At 37.6% G+C, this 26,092-nt stretch overlaps 1 protein-coding gene across 2 annotated transcripts in view; it reads left to right on the forward strand.

Moving 5' to 3' along the window:
* Window positions 1-6,092: 6,092 nt before the first annotated feature.
* Window positions 6,093-26,092, forward strand: part of rhot1a (ras homolog family member T1a) — a 34,416-nt gene continuing 14,416 nt past the window's right edge. The window contains exons 1-13 of one of the 2 annotated variants that reach the window (XM_061885024.1): window positions 6,093-6,460; window positions 11,814-11,872; window positions 13,273-13,354; window positions 13,439-13,482; window positions 13,567-13,620; window positions 16,602-16,654; window positions 17,073-17,181; window positions 19,753-19,854; window positions 19,935-20,033; window positions 20,248-20,356; window positions 20,430-20,550; window positions 20,638-20,722; window positions 25,921-26,066. In XM_061885024.1, the coding sequence (XP_061741008.1) occupies window positions 6,424-6,460; window positions 11,814-11,872; window positions 13,273-13,354; window positions 13,439-13,482; window positions 13,567-13,620; window positions 16,602-16,654; window positions 17,073-17,181; window positions 19,753-19,854; window positions 19,935-20,033; window positions 20,248-20,356; window positions 20,430-20,550; window positions 20,638-20,722; window positions 25,921-26,066 (1,100 nt within the window). In that variant the 5' untranslated portion in view covers window positions 6,093-6,423. The remainder of the gene's footprint in view (window positions 6,461-11,813; window positions 11,873-13,272; window positions 13,355-13,438; window positions 13,483-13,566; window positions 13,621-16,601; window positions 16,655-17,072; window positions 17,182-19,752; window positions 19,855-19,934; window positions 20,034-20,247; window positions 20,357-20,429; window positions 20,551-20,637; window positions 20,723-25,920; window positions 26,067-26,092) is intronic. The other variant, XM_061885025.1, reaches the window with a different exon arrangement.

Consider the following 26,092-nt stretch of genomic DNA (forward strand, 5'->3'; position numbering starts at 1 on the left):
ATTGTACTTTAACAACTAGCAACTTAGTCACCAGAATTTTACAGTAAAAGCAGTGGGATTTTTATAGCATATAAAATAATGTTATAAATGGATTGGAATTGAAAAACAATACCACTGTTTTAGTTGTAAAATCCAAGCAACAAAGCTGCCTTTTTTTTTACCGTAAATTTTTGTTTTAATGTTATTTTTAATATCTTACTGTATATGCAAAAAAAACAGTACCAAAGTTGATTTTACTGTAAAAAAAAACAAACTCTGTTGGCGGAATTTGACCGTAAAATCTATTGTCAGTTGTACTGTCTACAATTTGATTGATCATTTGTTTATAAATCATAAGTCAAGCAGATATTTAAGTACAGTATTTATCTTTATTTTAACAAAACATAATTTTGTAATACTTGATAATATATTTTGATAATGAATTTTAAAAGAAATCCAATTGAATGCAGTACATTATTTTTAATGTCAAAAGGGAAAAACAAATATATTTAGTAAGAAAAGTTTGTTTTATTAACGCATTTTATTTCCAGGCTATCGCGGCCCACATGAAATTTGAGATTTGGCTCCCGGGCCTTGAGTTTGTAACATGTGTATTAAAGTGTTGAAAGTAAACAAAAATATGACACATTTTTAACACTTTAATGACTTAGACCCTTTTGGGTCCACGGGACATTTAACATTCACCAAAATTGAGAGAAATGCTCAGTGTTCCAATATTGACTATATTGCCAAAAGTATTTGGACACCTGCCTTGACTAACATCTGAAATTGAAATGCCATCCCATTCCTAACCCATAGGGTTCAATGTGATGTCAGTCCACCTTTTGCAGCTATTACAGCTTCAACTCTTCTGGGAAGGCTGTCCACAAAGTTGCGGTGTGTGTTTATAGGAATGTTCCACCATTCTTCCAAAAGTGCATTGGTAAGGTCTCGGTTCTAATTATTCTTGAAGGCTTTCTATCGGGTTGGGGTCAGGACTCTGTGCAAGCCAGTCAAGTTAATCCACACCAGACTGTCATTCATGTCTTTATGGACCTTGCTCATGTTGGAAGAGGAAGGAGCCCGCTCCAAACTGTTCCCACAAAGTTGGGAGCATGGAATTGTCCAAAATGTTTTGGTATCCTGGAGCATTCAAAGTTCCTTTCACTGGAACTAAGGGCCAACTCCTGAAAAAAAAAAAAAAAAACCTACACCATGATTCCTCCTCTACCAAATTTCACACTGTGCACAATTCAGTCCTAAACGTAGCGTTCTTCTGGCAACCTCCAAACCCAGACTCGTCCATCAAATTGCGAGATGGAAAAGCGTGATTCATCACTGCAGAAAACACGTTTCCACTGCTCTGGAGTCCAGTGGCGACATGCTTTACACCACTGCATCTGAGGCTTTGCATTGGGCTTGGTGACACATGGCTTAGATGCAGCTGCACGGCCATGGAAACCCACTCCATGAAGCTCTCTGCGTACTGTACGTGGGCTAATTGGAAGTTTAGAGCTTTACTGACTGTGCAGGAAGTCTTTGCACTATTCACTTCAGCATCCGCTAACCCCTTTCTGTCAGTTTACGTGGCCTACCACTTGGTGGCTGAGTTGCTGTTGTTCTCAAACTCTTCACTTTTCTTGTAATAAAGTTGACTTTGGAATATTTAGCAGCGATTAAATTCCACGACTGGATTTGTTGCACTGGTGGCATCCTATAACAGTTCTATGCTGGAAATCACTGAGAGCGGCCCATTTTTAAACAAATGTTTGTAGAAACAGTCTCCATGCCTAAGTGCTTGATTTTGTTCACCTGTGGCCGGGCCAAGTGATTAGGACACCTGATTCTGATCATTCGGATGGGTGGCCAAATACTTTTGGCAATATAGTGTACATTGTATTAGTTTTAAAAATATTTAAAAAAATGTCTTCATAAAAACTTACAACGCACTGTGAATGATCATACAAGATAGTCATTTGAATATTCTAATATGAATATACTTTATCGCAGGGGTGTCAAAAGTGTGGCCCGCCACGCATTCTGGAAATGCTATTGCAAACATTTTTTCATCATTTATAAAAAGTGGAATGAGGTGAAATCTAACGAGAGAAAGTTTCAATGTTGACACAAAGCTGCCGTGCAAGCTGTTTTTTTAATTTGGTCTTTTTTTGTCATTGCTCAAAATATATAAATATGTATGAATATATATATTTTTAATGAATGTTGAAATGAATTATCGACCATTTCAAGGCTCCAATTACTTAAAGTATTTCACTTTAAAATGTTTTGTGTGGAAATATTGCATGTATTGAGTGGTTGCCGTATAAAAACAATGTTTTCTTTGACAAAAGAGCATAAAACAAAAATAATAGTTCAAATGTAAAATCTACAGATATATCTGAAGTTGATTTCTTAACTTAAGTGTTGAAAGTAAAACGAATAATAATAAAAATGAATCACTTTATGAGTGGGGCACCTTTTGGATCCCAAAGATATTTAGTGGGATTTTATTTATCGTTTTACTGTGATTACTCAGAAATAATAATACATTTAAATCAATGATGTCCTGCATTATTGACCTTTTGACGAATTCAATTACTTCACATCAAATATTGCTTTCTGAATGTTTTGGGCGGTGGGGAAAATACTGCATATTTCAGTTTAACTATAGAAAACAAAATTGTCTTTAACAGAGAAGGCATACAACCTTTTTTTTTTTTTTACTTTATATCAACCTGAAGTTGATATAGAGATTTACTGTAAGTGTTACATAAAAAATGTAAATAATAATTTGACTTATTTTTAACATGTTAATGACGGAGACCCTCTAAGGTCCCCTGTAGCCCTAAAGGTTTTTTTTATTATTATTTTTTTTTTTAAATACATATATTTTGTTATGGTTTGAAAATGAAAAATATAAAAACGGCCCCTTAATGCTTTAATGAAGGGGTCACCAATGCGGCACCAGGTAGCCCGTAAGGACGAGATGAGTCGCCCGCTTGCCTGTTCTAAAAATAGCTCAAATAGCAGCACTTACCAGTGAGCTGCCTCTATTTTTTAAATTGTATTTATTTACTAGCAAGCTGGTCTCGCTTTGCTTGACATTTTTAATTCTAAGAGAGACAAAACTCAAATACAATTTGAAAATCCAAGAAAACATTTTAAAGACTTGGTCTTCACTTGTTTAAATACATTCATTTATTTGTTTACTTTGCTTCGTATAACTTTCAGAAAGACAATTTTAGAGAGAAAATACAACCTTAAAAATGATTTTAGGATTTTTAAACACCTATACGTTTTTACCTTTTAAATTCCTTCCTCTTCTTTCCTGACAATTTAAATCAATGTTCAAGTAAAATATTTTTTTTATTGTAAAGAATAATAAATACATTTTAATTTAGTTCTTAATTTTAGCTTCTGTTTTTTCGACGAAGAATATTGGTGAGAAATTTCGTCAAATTTATGATTAAAATAAAATAAAAAATAATCTGGTAAATCTAGAAAATCTCCATCCATCCATCCATCCATCATCTTCCGCTTATCCGAGGTCGGGTCGCGGGGGCAGCAGCCTAAGCAGGGAAGCCCAGACTTCCCTATCTCCAGCCACTTCGTCTAGCTCTTCCCGGGGGATCCCGAGGCGTTCCCAGGCCAGCCGGGAGACATAGTCTTTCCAACGTGTCCTGGGTCTTCCCCGTGGCCTCCTACCAGCTGGACGTGCCCTAAACACATCCCTAGGGAGGCGTTCGGGTGGCATCCTGACCAGATGCCCGAACCACCTCATCTGGCTCCTCTCGATGTGGAGGAGCAGCGGCTTTACGTTGAGCTCCTCCCGGATGGCAGAGCTTCTCACCCTATCTCTAAGGGAGAGCCCCGCCACCCGGCGGAGGAAACTCATTTCGGCCGCTTGTACCCGAGATCTTATCCTTTCGGTCATGACCCAAAGCTCATGACCATAGGTGAGGATGGGAACGTAGATCGACCGGTAAATTGAGAGCTTTGCCTTCCGGCTCAGCTCCTTCTTCACCACAACGGATCGATACAACGTCCGCATTACTGAAGACGCCGCACCGATCCGCCTGTCGATCTCACGATCCACTCTTCCCCCACTCGTGAACAAGACTCCTAGGTACTTGAACTCCTCCACTTGGGGCAGGGTCTCCTCCCCAACCCGGGGATGGCACTCCACCCTTTTCCGGGCGAGAACCATGGACTCGGACTTGGAGGTGCTGATTCTCATTCCGGTCGCTTCACACTCGGCTGCGAACCGATCCAGTGAGAGCTGAAGATCCCGGCCAGATGAAGCCATCAGGACTACATCATCTGCAAAAAGCAGAGACCTAATCCCGTGGCCACCAAACCGGAACCCCTCAACGCCTTGACTGCGCCTAGAAATTCTGTCCATAAAAGTTATGAACAGAATCGGTGACAAAGGGCAGCCTTGGCGGAGTCCAACCTTCACTGGAAACGTGTCCGACTTACTGCCAGCAATGCGGACCAAGCTCTGACACTGCTCATACAGGGAGCGGACTGCCACAATAAGACATTCCGATACCCCATACTCTCTGAGCACTCCCCACAGGACTTCCCGAGGGACACGGTCGAATGCCTTCTCCAAGTCCACAAAGCACATGTAGACTGGTTGGGCAAACTCCCATGCACCCTCAAGAACCCTGCCCAGAGTATAGAGCTGGTCCACAGTTCCACGACCAGGACGAAAACCACACTGTTCCTCCTGAATCCGAGGTTCGACTATCCGGCGAAGCCTCCTCTCCAGTACACCTGAATAAACCTTACCGGGAAGGCTGAGGAGTGTGATCTAGAAATCTAGAAAATCTGTACAATCAAATTTAAATCTTATTTCAAAGTCTTGAATTTCTTTTAAAATTTTTGTTCTGGAAGATCTGGAAGAAATAATGATTTGTCTTTGTTAGAATATATAACAAATTGGACCAAGCTATATTTCTAATAAAGTGCAGATTGGATTTGAACCTATTTAAAACATGTCATCAAAATTCTAAAATTAATCTTAATCAGGAAAAATTACTAATGATGTTCCATAAATTATATTTATATATATTTTTTTAAAGATTCCAATTAGCTAGTTTTTCTCTTCTTTTTTTTCGGTGGAATTTTGAATTTTTTAAGAGTTGAAATTGAAGATAAACTATGTTTCAAAATTAAATTTTCATTTTTTTCCTGTTTTCTCCTCTTTTAAACCATTCAATTGAGTGTTTTTTTTTCATCATTTATTCTCTACAGAAAACCTTACGTAAACGGAAACAAAAATGTACGATGGAATGACAGACAGAAATACCCTTTTTTTTATATATGTATTGATATATTTATTAAAGGTAAATTGAACAAATTGGCTATTTCTGGCAATGTATTTAAATAGATTAGATAGTACTTTATTTATTCCGTCAGGAGAGTTCCTTCAGGAAAATTACAATTTTCAGCACAATCCCATTCAAGATCAGACAAACATTAAAGGGAGACAGAACAGGATCGCTGACGGGTCTGCCGGCTTCCAGCGCCCCTTACAAAAAAGATGACATACAGGTAAACAAGGGGGGGGGAGGGAGGGGGTGATCGGAGAAAAAAAATAGAATATTAAAATAAAATTTAAAAAATCGGTCTTAGCCTAGGCCCTGGAGTGGGGGTGCAGACTGAGGCCAAGGGAAAAAAAACAACAGCTCATAGCCATAGTACACATCCCTCTTACATGTGTGTAAGAGGGAAACATCAAAGAACACAGAGGACATTAAAGACATACAGCTATGAATAAAAAATAAAATCAACATATACACTGTGGTGGCCTATGTTTATTTTATTTTTTATTCATAGCTGTATGTAGAAGTGTCTGGTTGTATCTGCTGCTTTAATGTGTATATATAAGTGTGTATCAAACTGGTAGCCCTTCGCATTGATCAGTACCCAAGAAGTAGCTCTTGGTTTCAAAAAGGTTGCTGACCCCCGCTTTAATGCATTTAGTTGCGGCCCTCAGTGGAAAAAGTTTGGACACCCCTGCTTTACCGTGAAGGACAGGTTGATTTCATAACTGCACTACCCCCTCAGTGCCGCCAGGGGTCAGTATACAGCATGGTATGTGTCCACATGAAGTTTGTCCTAGCACGGCTCCCCGTACTTGCCGGGCGGTAGTGGAGGTCAGGCGTGCTCGTCCAACAACTGTGAAATGCCGCCCAAACATTCGCCAATGCCATTCCAAACACACGGACAGAAAGCAAAATGCGCCTTTTAAAATGTCCCAAGTGCTCGAATGGACTGAAGGCGTAAAGGAAGGAGGAGAGCGACACCGAGAACTGAGCGTCCGTTTTGTCCTACAAAGGCAGTTTGACGGGCCCGGCGTTAAAGGAGGCGAACAAGGCGACTACATGAAGCAATAAGCTGTCTTTTCCATCAAATATTTAAAAAAACAATTGAAACATGAGGAAGGACGTGAGGATACTACTCGTCGGGGAACGTAAGTAGCGAATGTCTGCGAGGCGGCAAAGCGCGTTATCCGCTTAAAGTGTATGTTAGCCTGGAAGCTAATGGCTAACACTTCTATATGTTAATCAACAGTGGTTCTCAAATGGGGGTACGCGGGCCCCTGGGGGTACTTGAAGCTATGCCAAAGGGTACGTGAGATTTTTAAAAAATATTCTAAAAATAGCAAAAATCCTTTATAAGTATATTTATTCAATCAATCAATCGATCAATGTTTACTTATATAGCCCTAAATCACTAGTGTCTCAAAGGGCTGCACAGACCACCACGACATCCTCGGTAGGCCCACATAAGGGCAAGGAAAACTCACACCCAGTGGGACATTGGTGACAATAATGACCCAGTGGGACGTCGGTGACAATGATGACTATGAGAACCTTAGAGAGGAGGAAAGCAATGGATGTCGAGCGGATCTAACATGATACTGTGAAAGTTCAATCCACAATGGATCCAACACAGTCGCGAGAGTCCAGTCCAAAGAGGATCCAAGACATAGCAGCGAGAGTCCCGTTCACAGCGCAGCCAGCAGGAAACCATCCCAAGCGTAGGCGGACCAGCAGCGCAGAGATGTCCCCAGCCGATACACAGGCGAGCAGTACATGGCCACCGGATCGGACCGGACCCCCTCCACAGGGGAGAGTGGGACATAGAAGAAAAAGAAAAGAAACGGCAGATCAACTGGTCTAAAAAGGGAGTCTATTTAAAGGCTAGAGTATACAAATGAGTTTTAAGGTGAGACTTAAATGCTTCTACTGAGGTGGCATCGCGAACTGTTACCGGGAGGGCATTCCAGAGTACTGGAGCCCGAACGGAAAATGCTCTATACCCCGCAGACTTTTTTTGGGCTTTGGGAATCACTAATAAGCCGGAGTCCTTTGAACGCAGATTTCTTGCCGGGACATATGGTACAATACAATCGGCAAGATAAGATGGAGCTAGACCGTGTAGTATTTTATACGTAAGTAGTAAAACCTTAAAGTCACATCTTAAGTGCACAGGAAGCCAGTGCAGGTGAGCCAGTACAGGCGTAATGTGATCAAACTTTCTTGTTCTTGTCAAAAGTCTAGCAGCCGCATTTTGTACCAACTGTAATCTTTTAATGCTAGACATGGGGAGACCCGAAAATAATACGTTACAGTAATCGAGGCGAGACGTAACAAACGCATGGATAATGATCTCAGCGTCTTTAGTGGACAGAATGGAGCGAATTTTAGCGATATTACGGAGATGAAAGAAGGCCGTTTTAGTAACGCTTTTATTGAATAATACTTCCACAAAATATGCATGTGAGTTCATAAACTGTGAAAAGAAATGCAATATTCAGTGTTGAAAGCTTGATTTTTTTGTGGACATGTTCCATACATCCATCCATCCATTTTCTACCGCTTATTCCCTTTCGGGGTCGCGGGGGGTGCTGGCGCCTATCTCAGCTACAATCGGGCGGAAGGCAGGGTACACCCTGGACAAGTCGCCACCTCATCGCAGGGCCAACACAGATAGACAGACAACATTCACACTCACATTCACACACTAGGGCCAATTTTAGTGTTGCCAATCAACCTATGTTCCATACATATTAATATTAAAGATTTCTTCTTTTGTGAAGAAATGTTTGAAATTAATAGCCTACCGAAATGAGATTTTCTTATTTAAACGGGGATAGCAGGTCCATTCTATGTGTCATACTTGATCATTTCGCGATATTGTCATATTTTGGCTGAAAGGATTTAGTAGAGGACATCCACGATAAAGTTCGCAGCTTTCGGTGCTAAGAGAAAAGCCCTGCCTCTACCGGAAGTCGCAGACGATGACGTCACCCGTCTGAGGGCTCTGTCACGCCAAATATCTTCCCCCCCTACAAAAACCTTCCCCCCCATTTACTTCCAGGGTCATGATTAATACAGACGTTTTGTTAACGCTATATTATAACAAAAATATAAAATAATTTACAAACACAAGCTATGGGATGACGCATTTACTTCCGGAGTCACGTTTCCTCTTATGTCATCCCATAGCTTGTGTTTGTAAATTCCATCCATCCATCCATTTTCTACCGCTTATTCCCTGTCGGGGTCGCGGGGGGCACTGGCCCCCATCTCAGCTACAATCGGGATATATAATTGTTTTTTACATTTTTTTATAATATAGCGTTAACAAAACGTCCGTATTTTTATAATATAGCGTTATATTTTTATAATATAGCATTAACAAAACGTCTGTATTAATCCTGACCCCGGAAGTAAATGGGGGGGGGGGTTTGTAGGGAGAAGTAATTTGGCGTGACAGCTCCTCACATCCTCACGTTGTTTATAATGGGAGCCTCCAACCAAAAGAGCTATTCGGACCGAGAAATTAATTTGAGCAAGGATGAAAGATTCGTGGCTGAGGATATTGAAAGCGAAGGACTAGAAAAAAAGAAGGAAAAAAAAAGGCAATTGCATTGTGTGCGATTCAGATGTTTTTAGACACATTTACTAGGATAATTCTGGGAAATCCCTTATCTTTCTATTGTGTTGCTAGTGTTTTAGTGAGTTAAATAGTACCTGAGAGTCGGCACTGTAACACAACAGAACAAATAGCCAGAACCCCTTGCAGCACTAACTACTGGGACGCTACAATATACAACCCTGCTCCAATCAACCCCCCACCCCCATCTGCCAAATTCAGAGTTCTCAATGTTGGCAAGTATGGCCACAAGTGTGCCCCGTGAGATACAGTCTGGTTTTCACCTAATTGGGTTAAAAATAATTTTTTGCAAACCAGTAATTATAATTCGCCAAAAATGGGCCGTTGTTGAGTGTCGGTGCTGTCGAGAGCTCGGCAGAGTAACCATGTTTATACTCTTTCATATCAGTAGGTGGCAGCAGGTAGCTAATTGTTTTGTAGATGTCGGGAACGTGGTTCGTTGTTGTGATCGCAATATGCAGACGACAGCGGGAGGCAGGGTGCAGGTAAAAAGGTATCTAACGCTTAAACCAAAAGTAAACATAATGTTAGTGCTGCTAAGGAAAGGCATTGAAGATTAGAGATGGCTACGCAAAACAAAACTAAAACTGAACAGGCTGCAAATTAAACAAAAACATTATGCTGGACGACAGCAAAAACTTGCAGTGTGTGGAGCAAAGACGATGTCCACAAAGTACATCCGTACATGACATGACTATCACCAAAGAAGGATAGCAACAACTTCAATAGTCTCGATTTGTTTTTAAAAAGCAGGTGCAGGTAATAGTGCTCAAACGAAGACACAAAACTGTGACAGGAAAAGCCACCAAAATAGGAGTGCAAGACTAGAACTAAAACACTACACACAGGAAAACAGCAAAAAAAAGTCAAAATCAGTCAGGGCGTGATGTGACAGTACATCTACTTTGAGACAAGAGCTGTATTTATGCATGCTTGGTTATGCTTTAATTTCATATCCAACACTTGCGAGAACGATTTTTACTGTCAATATCGGCTGTTTAGTTTCATTTTTTTTATGTTTTCTGCTTGTGGTGTGCCTCAGGATTTTTTTAATGAAAAAAATGTGATTGGCTCAAAAAAGGTTGAAAAACACTGATCTAGAAAATGAATGGATGGGTTGAATAAATTCAGAATGTTCATCATGGTTCTTCCGCTTTGTACTTTGTAAACATTTTAAGTTTGAAGAGTTTCTTGATGCGGATCATATTAGTAAATTGTTTGATTTCTTTGCTTAATCATTTCCGTAATACCCCGCCTTCCGCCTGATTGAAGCTGAGATAGACACCAGAACTCCCCGCGACCCCAGAGGGAATAAGCGGTATGAAATGGATGGCTGGATGGATACTGATATACTGTAGGTCTAAAGTGTTGTACGTGCATACAAATGTTTTAAATTACATCTTTCTCTACGATTATATTTCTCCTCTTTTGTTGAGAATAATTGTTGTATGTTCTTGGGTAGCAGATTATAGTTTGCTTTGTGTAGAATTTTAGCTGTTTGCAAATTCACTATGTCGTGGAATTTGAGTGTTTTCGGTTCAATGAATAAAGGGTTTGAATGTTTTCTATATACAACATCATGTATTATTCTAACTGATCTTTTTTGTAACACCGTTAATGAATAAAGTGTAGTTTTGTAGTTATTTCCCCATATTTCTACACAATAACTCAGATATGTAACACTAGGGAGCAGTAGAGAATATTGAAGTGATTTTTGGTCTAGAACATGTTTTGCTTTATTCATTATTGACGTGCTTCTTGCTACTTTATGTTCTATATTTTTCACGTGAGATTTCCAGTTTAGGGTTAGGGTTAACCCTAACCCTCATCTGGCCGGGATCTTCAGCTCTCACTGGATCGGTTCGCAGCCGAGTGTGAAGCGGCCGGAATGAGAATCAGCACCTCCAAATCCGAGTCCATGGTTCTCTCCCGGAAAAGGGTGGAGTGCCATCTCCGGGTTGGGGAGGAGACCCTGCCCCAAGTGGAGGAGTTCAAGTACCTAGGAGTCTTGTTCACGAGTGAGGGAAGAGTGGATCGTGAGATCGACAGGCGGATCGGTGCGGCGTCTTCAGTAATGCGGACGTTGTACCGATCTGTTGTGGTGAAGAAGGAGCTGAGCCGGAAGGCAAAGCTCTCAATTTACCGGTCGATCTGCGTTCCCATCCTCACCTATGGTCATGAGCTTTGGGTCATGACCGAAAGGATAAGATCACGGGTACAAGCGGCCGAAATGAGTTTCCTCCGCCGTGTGGCGGGGCTCTCCCTTAGAGATAGGGTGAGAAGCTCTGCCATCCGGGAGGGACTCAAAGTAAAGCCGCTGCTCCTTCACATCGAGAGGAGCCAGATGAGGTGGTTCGGGCATCTGGTCAGGATGCCACCCGAACGCCTCCCTAGGGAGGTGTTTAGGGCACGTCCAACCGGTAGGAGGCCACGAGGAAGACCCAGGACACGTTGGGAAGACTATGTCTCCCGGCTGGCCTGGGAACGCCTCGGTATCCCCCGGGAAGAGCTAGACGAAGTGGCTGGGGAGAGGGAAGTCTGGGCTTCCCTGCTTAGGCTGCTGCCCCCGCGACCCGACCTCGGATAAGCGGAAGAAGATGGATGGATGGATTTCCAATTTAATTTATCATCAATCTTTACCTAGAAATTTGGTTTCATTTACTCTTTCAATTTCTATTCTAAGAGTTATAGGCTATTGATTAGAATTTAATGTTTTGATTACCTTGACGGTGGAGTGCTTCTACAACATAAAACAGATTAGAAAAAAAAATAACTATAGATGTCAACTTTCAGCTATTTATTAAATGCAAAATCTATTTGAAATATCAGTAATAAGACACTGTTTTCTTTTTTCTGTACAGCCAAAGTGGGGAAGACGTCCCTAATAATGTCTCTGGTCAGTGAGGAGTTTCCTGATGAGGTGAGTCTAGTGGTGTCCCGATACCAATATTTTGGTACTGGTACCAAAATGTATTTTGATACTTTTCAGTACTTTTGATACTTTTCTAAATAAAGGGTTTGATTGATTGATTGAAACTTTTATTAGTAGATTGCACAGTACAGTACATATTCCGTACAATTGACCACTAAATGGTAACACCCCAATACGTTTTTCAACTTGTTTCAATCAATCAATGTATTTTATTTCGGCAATCTTCACATAAAACAAAGAACAACAAGAAAAGAAAAAAACAAAACAAAAAAAACACTCATTTGTGCAATGATTGAGCCGAAAGGGTGTAGGTTGAAGCAACGCTTATATAAACCTACCCCATCACAACAAGAACAAGGTTCAAAATATATAAAATCTAAAACATGCTTCACTTATATTACTTTTTTTTTTTAAACAATATATAAGCAACATATATGTAGCACACGTCTCATAGTTTAACATTTAAATCAAACATATACATTTGTACACTTATATATATATATACACACACATATGTGTATATATATATATATTATATATACACAATTCATTTAAATTCCATATAAAGTGGTAATATATACATTTTAATATAACCTATATGTATAATTATGAAATCATAAATTGTATTTATATACATATTATATATAATTGTCTTTCTAAAACAAGTCGGGGTCCACGTTAATCAATTCATGGGCACCACAAAAATGCATTCTTGGCTTTTTTTTTAACAAAATATACATTAAACATATGTTTCTTATTGCAATGCTGTCCTTAAATAAAATAGTGAACTTACTAGACAACTTTTCTTTCAGTAGTAAGTAAGCAATCAAAGGCTCCTAATTACTCTGCTGATGTATGCAGAAAAATATTGTGTCATTTTCCATTCTATTATTTTGTCAACATTATAAAGGACAAGCTGTAAAAATTTAGTTTTAAGCTACCTGTTCATTTACTGTTAATATCGGGTTATTTTCTGTTTCAATGTGTTTTATCTACACTTCTGTTAAAATGCAATAATCCCTTATTCTTCTGTTGTTTGGTTACTTAACACTAGTTTTGGATGATACCACAAATTTGGGTATCAATCCGATACAAAGTCATTCTTATTCAAAGTCCTCATGTGTCCAGGGACATATTTCCTGAGTTTAGAAAACAGAATACACATTAAAAAAAAAAAAAACTGGTACACGACTGGACGGAAAAGGACATATCTGCAAAATTTAAGCAAAAGTGGTTGAAAAACCAAAACATCATTGAGGGCAGCATGTGTGGGACTAATTGGCCATGTGTTATTCTGTATTTTTCTGATGATGGTAAAAAATCTGTATTATATCATGTATTTAATTTTGACGTGCTCATTAACATTATTGCTGTCTTTAATGCTTCAGGTTCCTCTCAGAGCTGAGGAGATCACCATCCCAGCAGACGTCACTCCAGAGAGGGTGCCCACGCACATTGTGGATTACTCAGGTATTGTAGATTTAGGTTATAATATGTGTTTCTAATGGCTGACATGTAAAACATTACTGCTGAACCCTTTTTGACATCTTGCAGAGGCAGAACAATCTGATGAGCAGCTATATCAAGAAATATCAAAAGTTGGTTTTACTGATAATTGACTCTTTTAACTGTTATTTTTCCCCACACACTACACTAATTTGGGTTGTTTTCTTCTCTTACAGGCCAATGTTATATGCATAGTGTATTCAGTCAACAACAAGAAGTCCATTGAGAAGGTGAGCTCATTTTCTCCCCAAGGTTTTTTACTGTTGATTGATGTTCTGATATCACAGGTCTTTATTTACTTAACAGCATCACACTGGCATGTGTGGAACAATGGGAACACATTTTGTTGGCTACACCTCTACAATTGTATAACAGGGCGTTATTGTTAATGTCCTTGTATTGGTTCTCATTTGCTTGCGCAGATGTACCTAATGTAATGGCCCAAAATTGTTTGTGTTTAGAGTTGGGATGTAACAATATCAAAATCTCCCAGTACGATATTATCACAGTCTTAAGGGCACGGTACAATATTATTGTAGTATATGTAAAAAATAAAATAAAATAGACTTGAAAATGCCAGAGTGTAAAATGAAGTGGCATGAATGTTTAGGACAGGGGTTGGGAACATTTTTGGCTGAGAGAGCCATGAAAGCCAAATATTTTAAAATGTATTCCCGTGAAGAGCCATATCATATTTTTTAACACTGAATACAACTAAATGCCAACATTTTTAGAGTAAAATGAGTAATTATTTTTAATAACATTGTTATTTCTTGAACAGATGCGGTAAAAAACGGATGGATGGATTAAAATGCATGAGAATGTTTTATATTTTGAACGTTATTTTTAACATCGTAATTACCAGCGGAATTATTCATTATTTATCGTGTTAAAGGGTCGATAACCTTTTTGGCTGAGAGAGCCATGAAAACCAAATATTTTAAAAATGTATTCCCGTGAGAGCCATATCTTATTTTTTAACACTGAATACAAGTAAATGCGTACATTTTTTAAGTAAAACCAACATTTTTAGAATATAATAAGTCTAATTCTCTTTACTAACATTGTTATTTCTTAAACAGATGCGGTAAAAAATGGATGGATGGATTAAAATGCATTAGAATGTTTTATATTTTGAATGTTATTTTTAACATAGTGATTACCAGCTGAATTATTCATTACTTATCGTGTTAAGCAATGTCAGCTAAGATTTATCTGAGAGCCAGGTACAGTCATCAAAAGAGCCACACATAGGTTCCCTACCCCTGGTTTAGGATAACTCATGTACTTACACAAACATAATGCTAAAATTCTCTATAATCATATTTATTACTACAAGCAAGTGTTTTTAAGTGCAAATAATTGTGTGGGAACATCTACTGTTTCTCAACTTTTACTTTCAGATAATCAGAATCAGACATACTTTATTAATCCCCGAGAAGCAGTTTACTCTACAGTGGACATTTGTTTTATCAGTTTTAAAAGTGCAGTTTCTCAGAAAATTTAACTTGCATTTGAACTAAGGCTGGGCGATATGGCCTTTTTTAATATCTTGATATTTTTAGGCCATTTCGCGATACACGACATATATCTCGATATTTTGTCTTAGCCTTGAATGAACACTTGATACATATAATCACAGCAGTATGATGATTCTATGTGTCTACATTAAAACATCCTTGTTCATACTGCATCAATATATGCTCATTTTAAAATTTCATATAGAGAAGGAAATCACAACTAAGTCAATTGACCAAAAGTGTATTTATTAAACAGTTATTAAGCAGTGGCACAAACATTCATGTCATTTCCAAAACAGAAAGTGCAAGATTGTCAGATACATTTTAAAACAACCTATTAGTGCACTTTTGTGCATGATGTCACTAAGATGACATATCAAAACAACACTAAATTAAAGTGCACTTTTTGTACAGAACGCCACTACAATAGTTAAAAACAAATAAAGTGCACTTTTTGTACAGAACGCCACTACAATAGTTAAAAACAAATAAAGTGCACTTTTGTGTATGATGTCACACAATATATTTCAATAACTGTCAAATAAAAATGAGCTGCATAATAGGAAATCAAATAGTGTTCGTCCTTCGCTATGTGAGAGGTTACTGCGGACATTATCTCCTTTTGTTGTTGACTATTTTTTTCATAAGGCGTAGATCTGGAAATGTTTGCCTCAACATTTTGATGGTGTGGGCGTGTGGCACCGAATGGAGATGTTGAAATGCGGAATAAGCACTCTTCATTCTCTAGCAGGTGACTTTTCAAATGATGCTACATATTAGCAGTAATGCTACTTTTTGTAGCAACGTTTTTCAACATATTCCCATTTGAAGCCAAACCACCGCCAGACAATGGACCCCCCTGCTGTTTTTCTTGGGAATTAATTCTTCCTCCATTTGTTACCAGATTCGCCCCTTCTCTGTCTCATATTACCACTTGCACGGCTCCGCTAGCATCACAGCTAACGTTACCCATGCTGCTACCTCTGCTCCGCGAGGGCGTATACGTGTGTAAGAAGGTGCGCTTGCTGTCTTTGAGAAGTGGAGACAACAAAGAGTGGGAAGAGCCTGTAGTGTAATGCCCGCAGCTAAAAGCAACTGCGTGAGAACGTATACTCGAATACCACGATATAGTCATTTTCTATATGGCACAGAGACAAACCCGCGATATATAGAGTATATCGATATATTGCCCAGCCCTAATTTGAACTTTTAACAATGTAAATACCTCACAAATTGACATTTAGCTTCGCTGGCTTCATTGTTACGTGTGAAGATACCTTATCAAGTAGTTCGATGTGTGGCAGTTGCTTTCCCGCGCCCGCCGTGCTTTAGTTGAACATGGCGTGCAGAGGTTATGTTTTCACCAGGTTTTGTTTCTGTTAGTTATGACTGGATTTAAAAAAAAAAAAAAATGTATCTTCTACGCAGTGGAATTTACTTTACTTCCTGCTTTTTCTTTCGTGCCACGCCCCCACATTGCGGACTGCGCTGCGCTGAGCATTCTGGTAGATGTAGTTTTTTTTTAAACCCACCAAAGTCATAGAGCCAGAAATAAACTATACACCAAGTTTTTATTTTAGTCCGCCACTTGTTACTGCATTATTGAGAACATTTTGAAGCTGTATCTACAAAACCGTGATATCTCTAGTTTGAAGTGATTCATTCAATAATGGTGTGCTGTTCTGTCCCAGGTTACCAGCCATTGGATTCCCCTCATCAATGACAGAATAGACAAAGACAGCAGGTAGTTGGCGGCGAGCTTATAATTACCCTATTGACCCGAATATAAAACAACCCAGTTTTTTTACATTTATTAAGACAAACTCAGATAACAAGTAGTTGTTGATTCATCACCATGGTATTAAACTTACCTCTTACGTTGTTTGCAATCTTGCGAACAACTTTTGAGACACTTTTGTTGTGCGGTGCATCTCTCAAGGTTACTGATGTATGCGAGTAACAGAAGAGAAGGCTTGGCACCACTTGGTGTTCTTTATTTATAAAATATAAGTTGTATTATTAGACACATTTTTAAGTGGAAAATACTGTAATATACCTGGGTCAGTACGGCAATTTGAAAAGTTTTCTTATTGTCCACATTTTGGTGTACATTATTCCAAAAAGCACTGTTTTTAAGTTTAAGTTGTGCATTTGTTTCACAGGGTACCGTTGATTCTTGTGGGCAACAAGTCTGACCTGGTGGAGCACAGCAGCATGGAGACCATCCTGCCTATCATGAATCAATACCAGGACATTGAGACGTGTGTGGAGGTAAGAAAACCTCATGTGTTTGGGTGCACTGACATATAAGAGAACCCGCCCACTCTTAATGATAAGTGGACCACAATGGCAAATACTGTAAGTGTGTAAGGCTACTGACTGACCTTGTTTCCACGCCACATGGATTAATATCACGGACACCCATTACTAACACTGTAATGTTGTCATGGAGGAATATGTCCTCTGTCGCTCTCGTCCTAGTGCTAGATTAGCTTCAAGGACGTAAGTGAGGGCACATGCAAAGTGGAAATAGTCTGGACACCAAGTCATGTGACATTTAACTCCAAAGGCATGTCAATCTGCATTGTTTGTTGTTATTAGTCCAGAACAGGGGTGCCCACACTTTTTCTGCAGGCGAGCTACTTTTCAATTGACCAACTCGAGGGGATCTACCTCATTTATATATATAATTTATATTTATTTATTTATGAAAGAGACATTTTTGTAAACAAGTTAAATGTGTTTAATGATAATACAAGCATGTGTAACACATATAGATGTCTTTCTTTCATAAATACAAGAATATAAGTTGGTGTATTACCTGATTCTGATGACTTGCATTGATTGGAATCAGACAGTAATGATGATAACGCCGGTTTTTGGCATCTAATTCATCCAGCTTCCATACACTTTACAAGAAAAACATTGGCGGCAAATTCCGTAGCTTGCTTGATTGACATTCACGGCACCCGAGGGTCTTGTGAGATGACGCTGGCTGCTGCCAGTTCATTATTATGTAAAAATGACAGAGAGGAAGGCGAGAAACACTTTTTTTTTCAACAGACTTTCGCGCCGTCCCTTCCGTCAAAACTCTAAAGGCCGACTGCACATTTCCTATCTTCACAATAAAAGCCCTGCTTCATGCTGCCATCAATTTACAAACTTCAGACCGGTTTCTCTACTTACACAATTTTCTAAAATTATTGAAAACTTGTTAACAACAGATTGGAGAAATTTATAAATAAAAATGAAACACTCAGACAGCTAATATGGATACAGAGCCAACATTTCTACATCAGGGGCATTAATCGAAATAACGGAAGAGATTATCAATGCAATAGATAGTAAAAAATTAACAAAAGCATTTGACATAATGAAACACAAGATCTTAATAAACAAATTTAGAACGGTATGGAATCAGAGGGTTGGTCTTGTACTGGGTATGAAGCAATTTAACCAACAGGAAGCAATTCGTGAAACTCGGCGAACATGCGTCCACAAAGCTGAAAATATCTTTTGGCATACCCTAGGGATCAATACTAGGACAAGAATTATTTAATCTTTGATATAAATGACATTTGTATAGTTATAAAGGACCTAAAGTTAGTATTATTTAGAGATGATACAATTGTGTTTTGTTCAGGAAAGAAAACACATAATCTAATACAAATAGTAACAGAAGAAATGAACACATTAAAAAGACTATCTTTGAATCTCATTAAAACTAAAACAATGCTATTTGGTAACAGTAGAAGAGAAAGTGAAATACAAATAAACAAAGTACACATTGAAAGGGTAGAGGAAAACACATTTTTGGGTGTAATAATAGATAATAAAATGAACTGCAAACCTCATGTAAAAAATATATATAACATAAAGTAGCAAGAAACACGTCAATAATGAATAATAAAGCAAAATATGTTCTAGACCCAAAAATGTCTTGATATTCTCTACTGCTTACTAGAGTTACCATATCTGAGTTATTGTGTAGAAATATGGGGAAATAATTACAAATGTGGGCTTCATTCACTAATGGTGTTACAAAAAAGATCAGTTAGAATAATACTTAATGTTGGATATAGAGAACAAACAAACCCTTTATTTATTGAATCACAAGCGATAGAAAATGGATGGATAATGGAAAAATAATTGATATGTAACAACTTGTTGCATTTGCAAACAGCTAAAATGATTAACAAAGCAAATTCTAACCTGCTACACCAGAAAGTACAACAATTCTTCCCCACAAAAGAACCTTCTAACCTTAGAGGAAAATCTAATTTAAAATAATTTGTATGCACGTGCAACACTTAAAACCTTCAGTGTATCAGTATGTGGAATTAAATTATGGAATGGAATAAGCAAGGAAATCAAACAAAGCCCCAATATGATTCAGTTTAAGAAATTGTTCAAACTACAAGTGCTCACAAAGTACAAAGAAGAACGATTATGATGAACATCTTGAACTTTAAAAAAAAAAGTTTGATTATTTATGTATTTATTTATGACTTATTTATGGTATATTTATATATTTGTTATTTATTTATTCACTGTTCCGTTACAGAGAACAAGGAAATGGGATCAAATTGCTATGATATGAAAAAGGGTAGGATGAAATAAGCTCTGCTTCTTCCTGCTCCTTTTCGGGCGTGTTGTAATGAAACAACTGGAAAAATCTGATGAATTACATTATATCATATGCATGTTCCGAAAAAATTGAACTGAACTGACTCCTTTTTGCCAATTGTTACACTAAGCTGTAAATGTCCTTATACCTTGAGATACTGTATTTTTGACAGTTTCTTTTATTTGATTGACAAGTTCAAATTCTTCCCTGCATAGTGCTCCGCCAAAAATCTAAAGAACATCTCAGAGCTCTTCTACTACGCCCAAAAGGCAGTTCTCCACCCGACCGGACCTCTTTACTGTCCAGAGGAGAAGGAGGTGAGTCTGTTTACATGAACTGGTATTTTTAAAAAATTAGCTGATTTTACACTCAAGCACATTTTTTTTTTGTCTTAAAGCTGAAGCCATCGTGCATTAAGTCTTTAACTAGAATCTTTAAAGTGTCCGACCTGGACAACGACGGCATCTTGAATGACAATGAGCTCAACTTCTTTCAGGTAATGCTTTCTACTTACTGTAAGCCATGTGCAAATGAACAATTAATATTATAACTTACGGTTTCTTATGACAAAGAAAAAAATATATACATCCAATAAATCCTACCCAATCATTATATATCATGATTGATATATAGGAATTCAGTGCTTCATCTTCATCCCACTGGGTCATGTAAAAAGTCCAAAAATTGTCTGGATTTGTGTTTTGATTCAGAGAACGTGCTTCAATACGCCACTGGCGCCGCAGGCTTTAGAGGACGTTAAAAATGTGGTCAGAAGGAACATGGCTGATGGAGTCAAGGACAACGGGCTCACGCTGAAAGGTCAGACATTGTCTCGGTCATTGATGAGCACTTATGTTCACTGAAGTCATTTCCCCCTCATTTCTGTCCACAGGCTTTTTATTCCTTCACACCCTCTTCATACAGCGCGGTCGACACGAGACCACCTGGACCGTGCTCAGGAGGTTTGGTTACGATGACGACCTGGAGCTTACGCAGGAATATCTCTTCCCTGTGTAAGTCTTAGTGAAGGGAAATGTTGTTCCATGGAGGCGAATTTCTGTAATTATTTCTGTGGGTTCATTTTGACCTCTGTCTTCCAGAGTCAAGATCCCTCCTGACTGTACAACAGAGCTGAACCACAACGCTTACCTCTTTCTTCAGAGCGTTTTCGACAAACACGACAAGGTGAGTGTAAGCCTGTTAATTGTCACATATCTGATTAAGTTGTTTATTTAATCAACTGCAGAGAATATCAGCCATTTTTGCACCTTTTCGTTATAGGTCTAAAATAACATTCCCAATATAAAAATGATAAATAATACAAACCATATTTTCTGGATTATAAGCAGCTACTTTTTTTCTCCCAAGCTTTGAAACCTGCAGACTATACAAAGGTTTGGCTAATCGATGGATTTTTCTATGCTAACATCTTAATTATAGATTGGATTAGGCAAAGAAATCAGACATTGTACTAATATGAGCCAGTTAAAGAAACTGGATTAGTCTTTTAATGCAGGGTTTACAAAGTACAGTGAGGAATAATCCTGACAAACATCTTAAAACGTATAAAAAAAGGACAAACTCTTACTCACCTCATAAAGAATAAATAAAGACATAAATGACCTTTCTCTTTTGTTTGATCAGCTGTTTTAATAATAATAACGCACTTTAAATTTGTTAAAATGTCAAAGTGCTACAAAGTATTAAAAAAAAGAAAATAAAAAACGAAAATAGAAAGTTAGATTATATAATAGAAAATTAAAATAGAAATAAAAACGTGAAAAAAAAAATAGATAAACACTAGATACAACAGAAACATAGATAATATAGAAATAAAAACATAAAAGCACTGGATAAAACAGATAGGCAAGCAGTGCATTTAAAAACAAGAAGGCAGAAAAGTAAGATAAAAGCTGTGCTAAAAAGGTGGGTTTTTAGTCCCTTTAAAATGGTTTTACTGCCGTGTTACAGACATCGTTTGGTAACAATTAGGTATGTAAATTAACATACCTAATTGCTATACCGCGGCGGTATAGCTCGGTTGGTAGAGCGGCCATGCCAGCAACTTGAGGGTTGCAGGTTCGATCCCCGCTTCTGCCATCCTAGTCCCTGCCGTTGTGTCCTTGGGCAAGACACTTTACCCACCTGCTCCCAGTGCCACCCACACTGGTTTAAATGTAAAAATTAGATATTGGGTTTCACTATGTAAAGCGCTTTGAGTCACTAGAGAAAACGCGCTATATAAATATAATTCACTTCACTTCATTAACAAAAACTTTCTATGTAAATATCTTAATCCACAACATACCAATGTATATATATCTGCGATTTGTAGTCCAGTATGAATTTTTTTTAATTTTTCTTCTTCTAAGATTCAGTGGGTGTGGCTTATACAGCGTATTTGTGGGGTCTTAAAATGTCTTAAATCCAACAATTTGAATTCAAGGCCTTAAAATGTCTACAATTCTTCTAAAATCTCATACAAGGTCTTAAATACGAGGTCTTACAAATCTATTAACGTTACTTTTGTTTAAAACATGCATAAATTTCCATCTTGATTTTAAATGTTTCTATTCTCAAGGAGGCTATAACGTGACTACAAAATGGAACTAAAGTAGCTGGATTTGCTTGAACGTAGTTTAATGAGCACCACCGTATGTTGTCATAGCTTAGCATAGCAGCGGAGAAAACTTAGCGAAAGCCTACAGCAAAGCCAAATGACTTTCATAAAATGGGTAAGTGCAAGTTCAACGATTTGTGTCTCCAGAACGATCAATTAATGCATGCTTGAAGCCAGTGGATTGAAACGTACTAAGTGTTTAGGATCCGGATGTGAAGCAATCGAGGAGGGTAGAGTTTGTAAACATTGCGGTGAAAGTGAATGGAATGATTTTTGATTGATTGAAACTTTTATTCGTAGATTGGACAGTACAGTACATATTCCATGCAATTCACCTCTAAATGGTAACACCCAGATAAGTTTTTAACTTGTTTAAGTCGGGGTCCACGTCAATCAATTCATGGTAAATATAATACATGATAATGTACAAGTCAAAAATCCGGGATAAGTGAAACGCTACAAACAGTATGCAATTATACAAGGATCAACTTAACACCCCCAAAGGTGTGTTATGTGGGTAATAAAGTGTCGCCAATTGCCGAAGGAGATCAATATGAGATCTTAGGTAGTGAAATCATACCACAGTAAGTATACGCTAATTTCTCTATGGTAGGAGTGTATTCACAGCAGTAAAACTATAAAAAAAAACATATTTCTCCTATTATTTCTGTTATTTGTTTCTATAATTTCAGGTTGGCTTATCATGCCTAATCTTTTCTCCAACTTTATACAGCAACTTTGTTTTTTGTTTACTCTGTTTATGGTTAGGTGAGGAAAGCAAGTAGAAATGTAATTTTGTCATACTTAAATAAAAACTAGCCCTTATTTGTGAGGAGTATGTTTTCAAAAAAGTCACAGAAAGAGGTAAAAATGTATCTTTACACAGCACATAAAAAATGAGCTGAGCAAATTTGAATGTTATCCACATTATTCACGTCCAAATTATGTTTGAGGCTTGACAGCCATAATCGCCTTCTTTCTTTTTAGACAATCGATCTGTCTCCACTCTGTTTTTCACAACTTTGTGCAGATACAGTAGAAGTACTGTAGATGTTTTAATCTGCTCAATTCTGACAGCCACAAAAGTAAACCATTTAGCTTTAGCAGAAATACTAATAGTATTTTTGTGCTTTCCTCTATCATTGCGGACGTTCTGGCTGTTACATGAAAACACTTCATATGAAGCACACTATGGTACTATTCTAAATCTGATTAATGGCTGTTATGATTGCTAATATTGTTTTCAATTAGTTTAAAACAGTGAAGTTTCTGGTATATTTAGTTAGTTTAACCATTTTGTTTTCCAATTTGAAAGAGCAGTGAATTCTGAGCCCGGATTTTCCTTCTTGTCTTCATACTTTTTTTATCCGTATGGCTGTGAAATGATCTCAAATTCTATTCATTATGGTCTTAAAAAAGTCTTAGATTTGATTTATTGAAACCCGCAGGGACCCTGTTATATACTGGAGCAGCTTATAGTCCGGAAAGTATGTGTAATTGAAATGATAAACATGGTTGTTATATATATATATATATATATATATATATATGTATATGTATATATATATATATATATATATGTATATGTATATATGTATATATATATATGTGTATATATATATATATATATATATATGTATATATATATATATGTATATATATATATATATATATATACATACACATATATATATATGTGTATATATGCGTGTATATATATATATGTGTATATGTATGCGTGTATATATATATATATGTGTGTATATGTATATATATACTGTATGTGTTTATATGTGTGTGTATATATATATATGTATATATATATGTGTGTGTGTATACACATATATACACACATATGTATATATGTGTGTATGTATGTATGTGTGTGTGTGTATATATATATATATATATCATGTATGTATGTATGTATATTAGGGCTGGGCGATATTGGCTTTTATTAATATCTCGGTTTTTTTATGCCATATACGATATATATCTCAATATTTTGCCTTAGCCTTGAATGAACACTTGATGCATATAATCACAGCAGTATGAGGATTCTATGTGTCTACATTAAAACATTCTTCTTCATACTGCATTAATATATGCTCATTTTAAACTTTCATGCAGAGAAAGGAAATCACAACTAAGTCAATTTACCAAAACTGTGTTTATTAAATACTCTTCATTCTCTTGCGGGTGACTTTTTAAATGAAAGAACAAATTAGTAGTGCTGCTCCCTTTTGTAGCAACACTTCTGCTGCATACTTTTGAATATCTTCCCGCTTGAAGCCAAACCACCGCCAGATGATGGACCACCTGCTTTTTTTTGGGGCATTAATTGTTCTTCCTCCATTTGCGTTCAGTTTCGCACCTTCTCTCTCTTGTATTGTCACAAACTCCGCTCCGCTAGCACGACCTGCCTCAGCTAACGTTAGCCACGCTGCTACCTCTCTGCTCGGCGAGAGCGTATGACGCAACACGCGCGACGGTATGTGACGTATGTAAGAAGGCGGACCTGTTTTACGTCTCTGTGAAAAGGAAAGACGAAAAGGAGTGAGAAACGCCTGTAGTGTAATGCCCGCAGCTAAAAGCAACTGCGTGAGAACGTATACTCAAATATTACGATATACCATATTTTTCGGACTATAAGTCGCAGTTTTTTTTCATAGTTTGGCCAGGGGTGCGACATATACTCCAGAGCAACTTATGTGAGAAATTATTAACACATTACCGTAAAATATCAAATAGTATTATTAATCTCATTTGCGGAAGAGACGAAGAAAATGTCAGCAATAGTAACACACACGTCAGCAATTGTCACACACACGTCAACCAATAAGAATTTGGCGGGGGAGGGTCATGGCAGAAGTGCATTGTGGGTCATGGAATGGTAACTGCTATATGCTACTGCCGTAGCTATTAAAGTGGATCATTTCATCGTTGGCGGTAACTTATAAAAACTAAGAAGGGCTGAACAAAAATGGCACCGAAAAGGAAATCATGTACTGCAGATTACAAGCTGGACGTAGTGAAATATGCAGTAGAAAACGACAAGAGGAAGCGGCGCATAACTTTGGAGTTGGCAGAGTTGTTTAGAAGCGACATTGAGGAAGAATATTTCATGGGATTTATCGATTAGGAGTGACAGATTTTTTGGTAAAGGTATAGCATGTTCTATATGTTATAGTTATTTGAATGACTCTTAGCATAATATGTTACGTTAACATACCAGACACATTCTCCCTTGGTTATTTATGCCTCATATAACATACACTTATTCAGCCTGTTCATTATTCTTTATTTATTTTAAATTGCCTTTCAAATGTCTATTCTTGTTGTTGGATTTTATCAAATAAATTTCCCCCAAAAATGCGACTTGTACATGTTTTTTTCCTTCAAAATTATGCATTTTCGGCCGGAGCGATGTATACTCCGGAGTGAATTCTAATCTGAAAAATACGGTAGTCATTTTCTATATCGCATTAAGGCAAACACGCGATATATCATTTATATCAATATATCGCCCAGCCCTAATGCTCAAATAACTTATAAACACTTGTCTACAAATTTGTCTATACATCTAAAAATAATAATCATTTCTTACATGTTTGTGATATGATAACTTCAGGAAGGCAATTCGACCATTTTTTTGTAGGGTTTTTTTTTTTTTTTTTTTTTTTTGCTTTGCACGGACGGTCCGGTCATGTTGCCTTATGTACTTTATACTAAAGTTGAGACGTATGTGTGTGTGTGAACTCAGGACCGGGATTGTGCGCTATCGCCAGAGGAAGTCAAGGACCTGTTCAAAGTGTTTCCCTACATGCCGTGGGGTCCTGACGTCAACAACACCGTGTGCACTAATGACCAAGGATGGATCACATACCAAGGATACCTCTCCCAGTGGACGTGAGTCTCGATTTATTCACTTTTAT

This window comes from Nerophis ophidion, linkage group LG23 (genome assembly GCF_033978795.1).
Source record: "Nerophis ophidion isolate RoL-2023_Sa linkage group LG23, RoL_Noph_v1.0, whole genome shotgun sequence".
In the NCBI taxonomy this organism is placed as follows: Eukaryota; Metazoa; Chordata; class Actinopteri; order Syngnathiformes; family Syngnathidae; genus Nerophis; species Nerophis ophidion.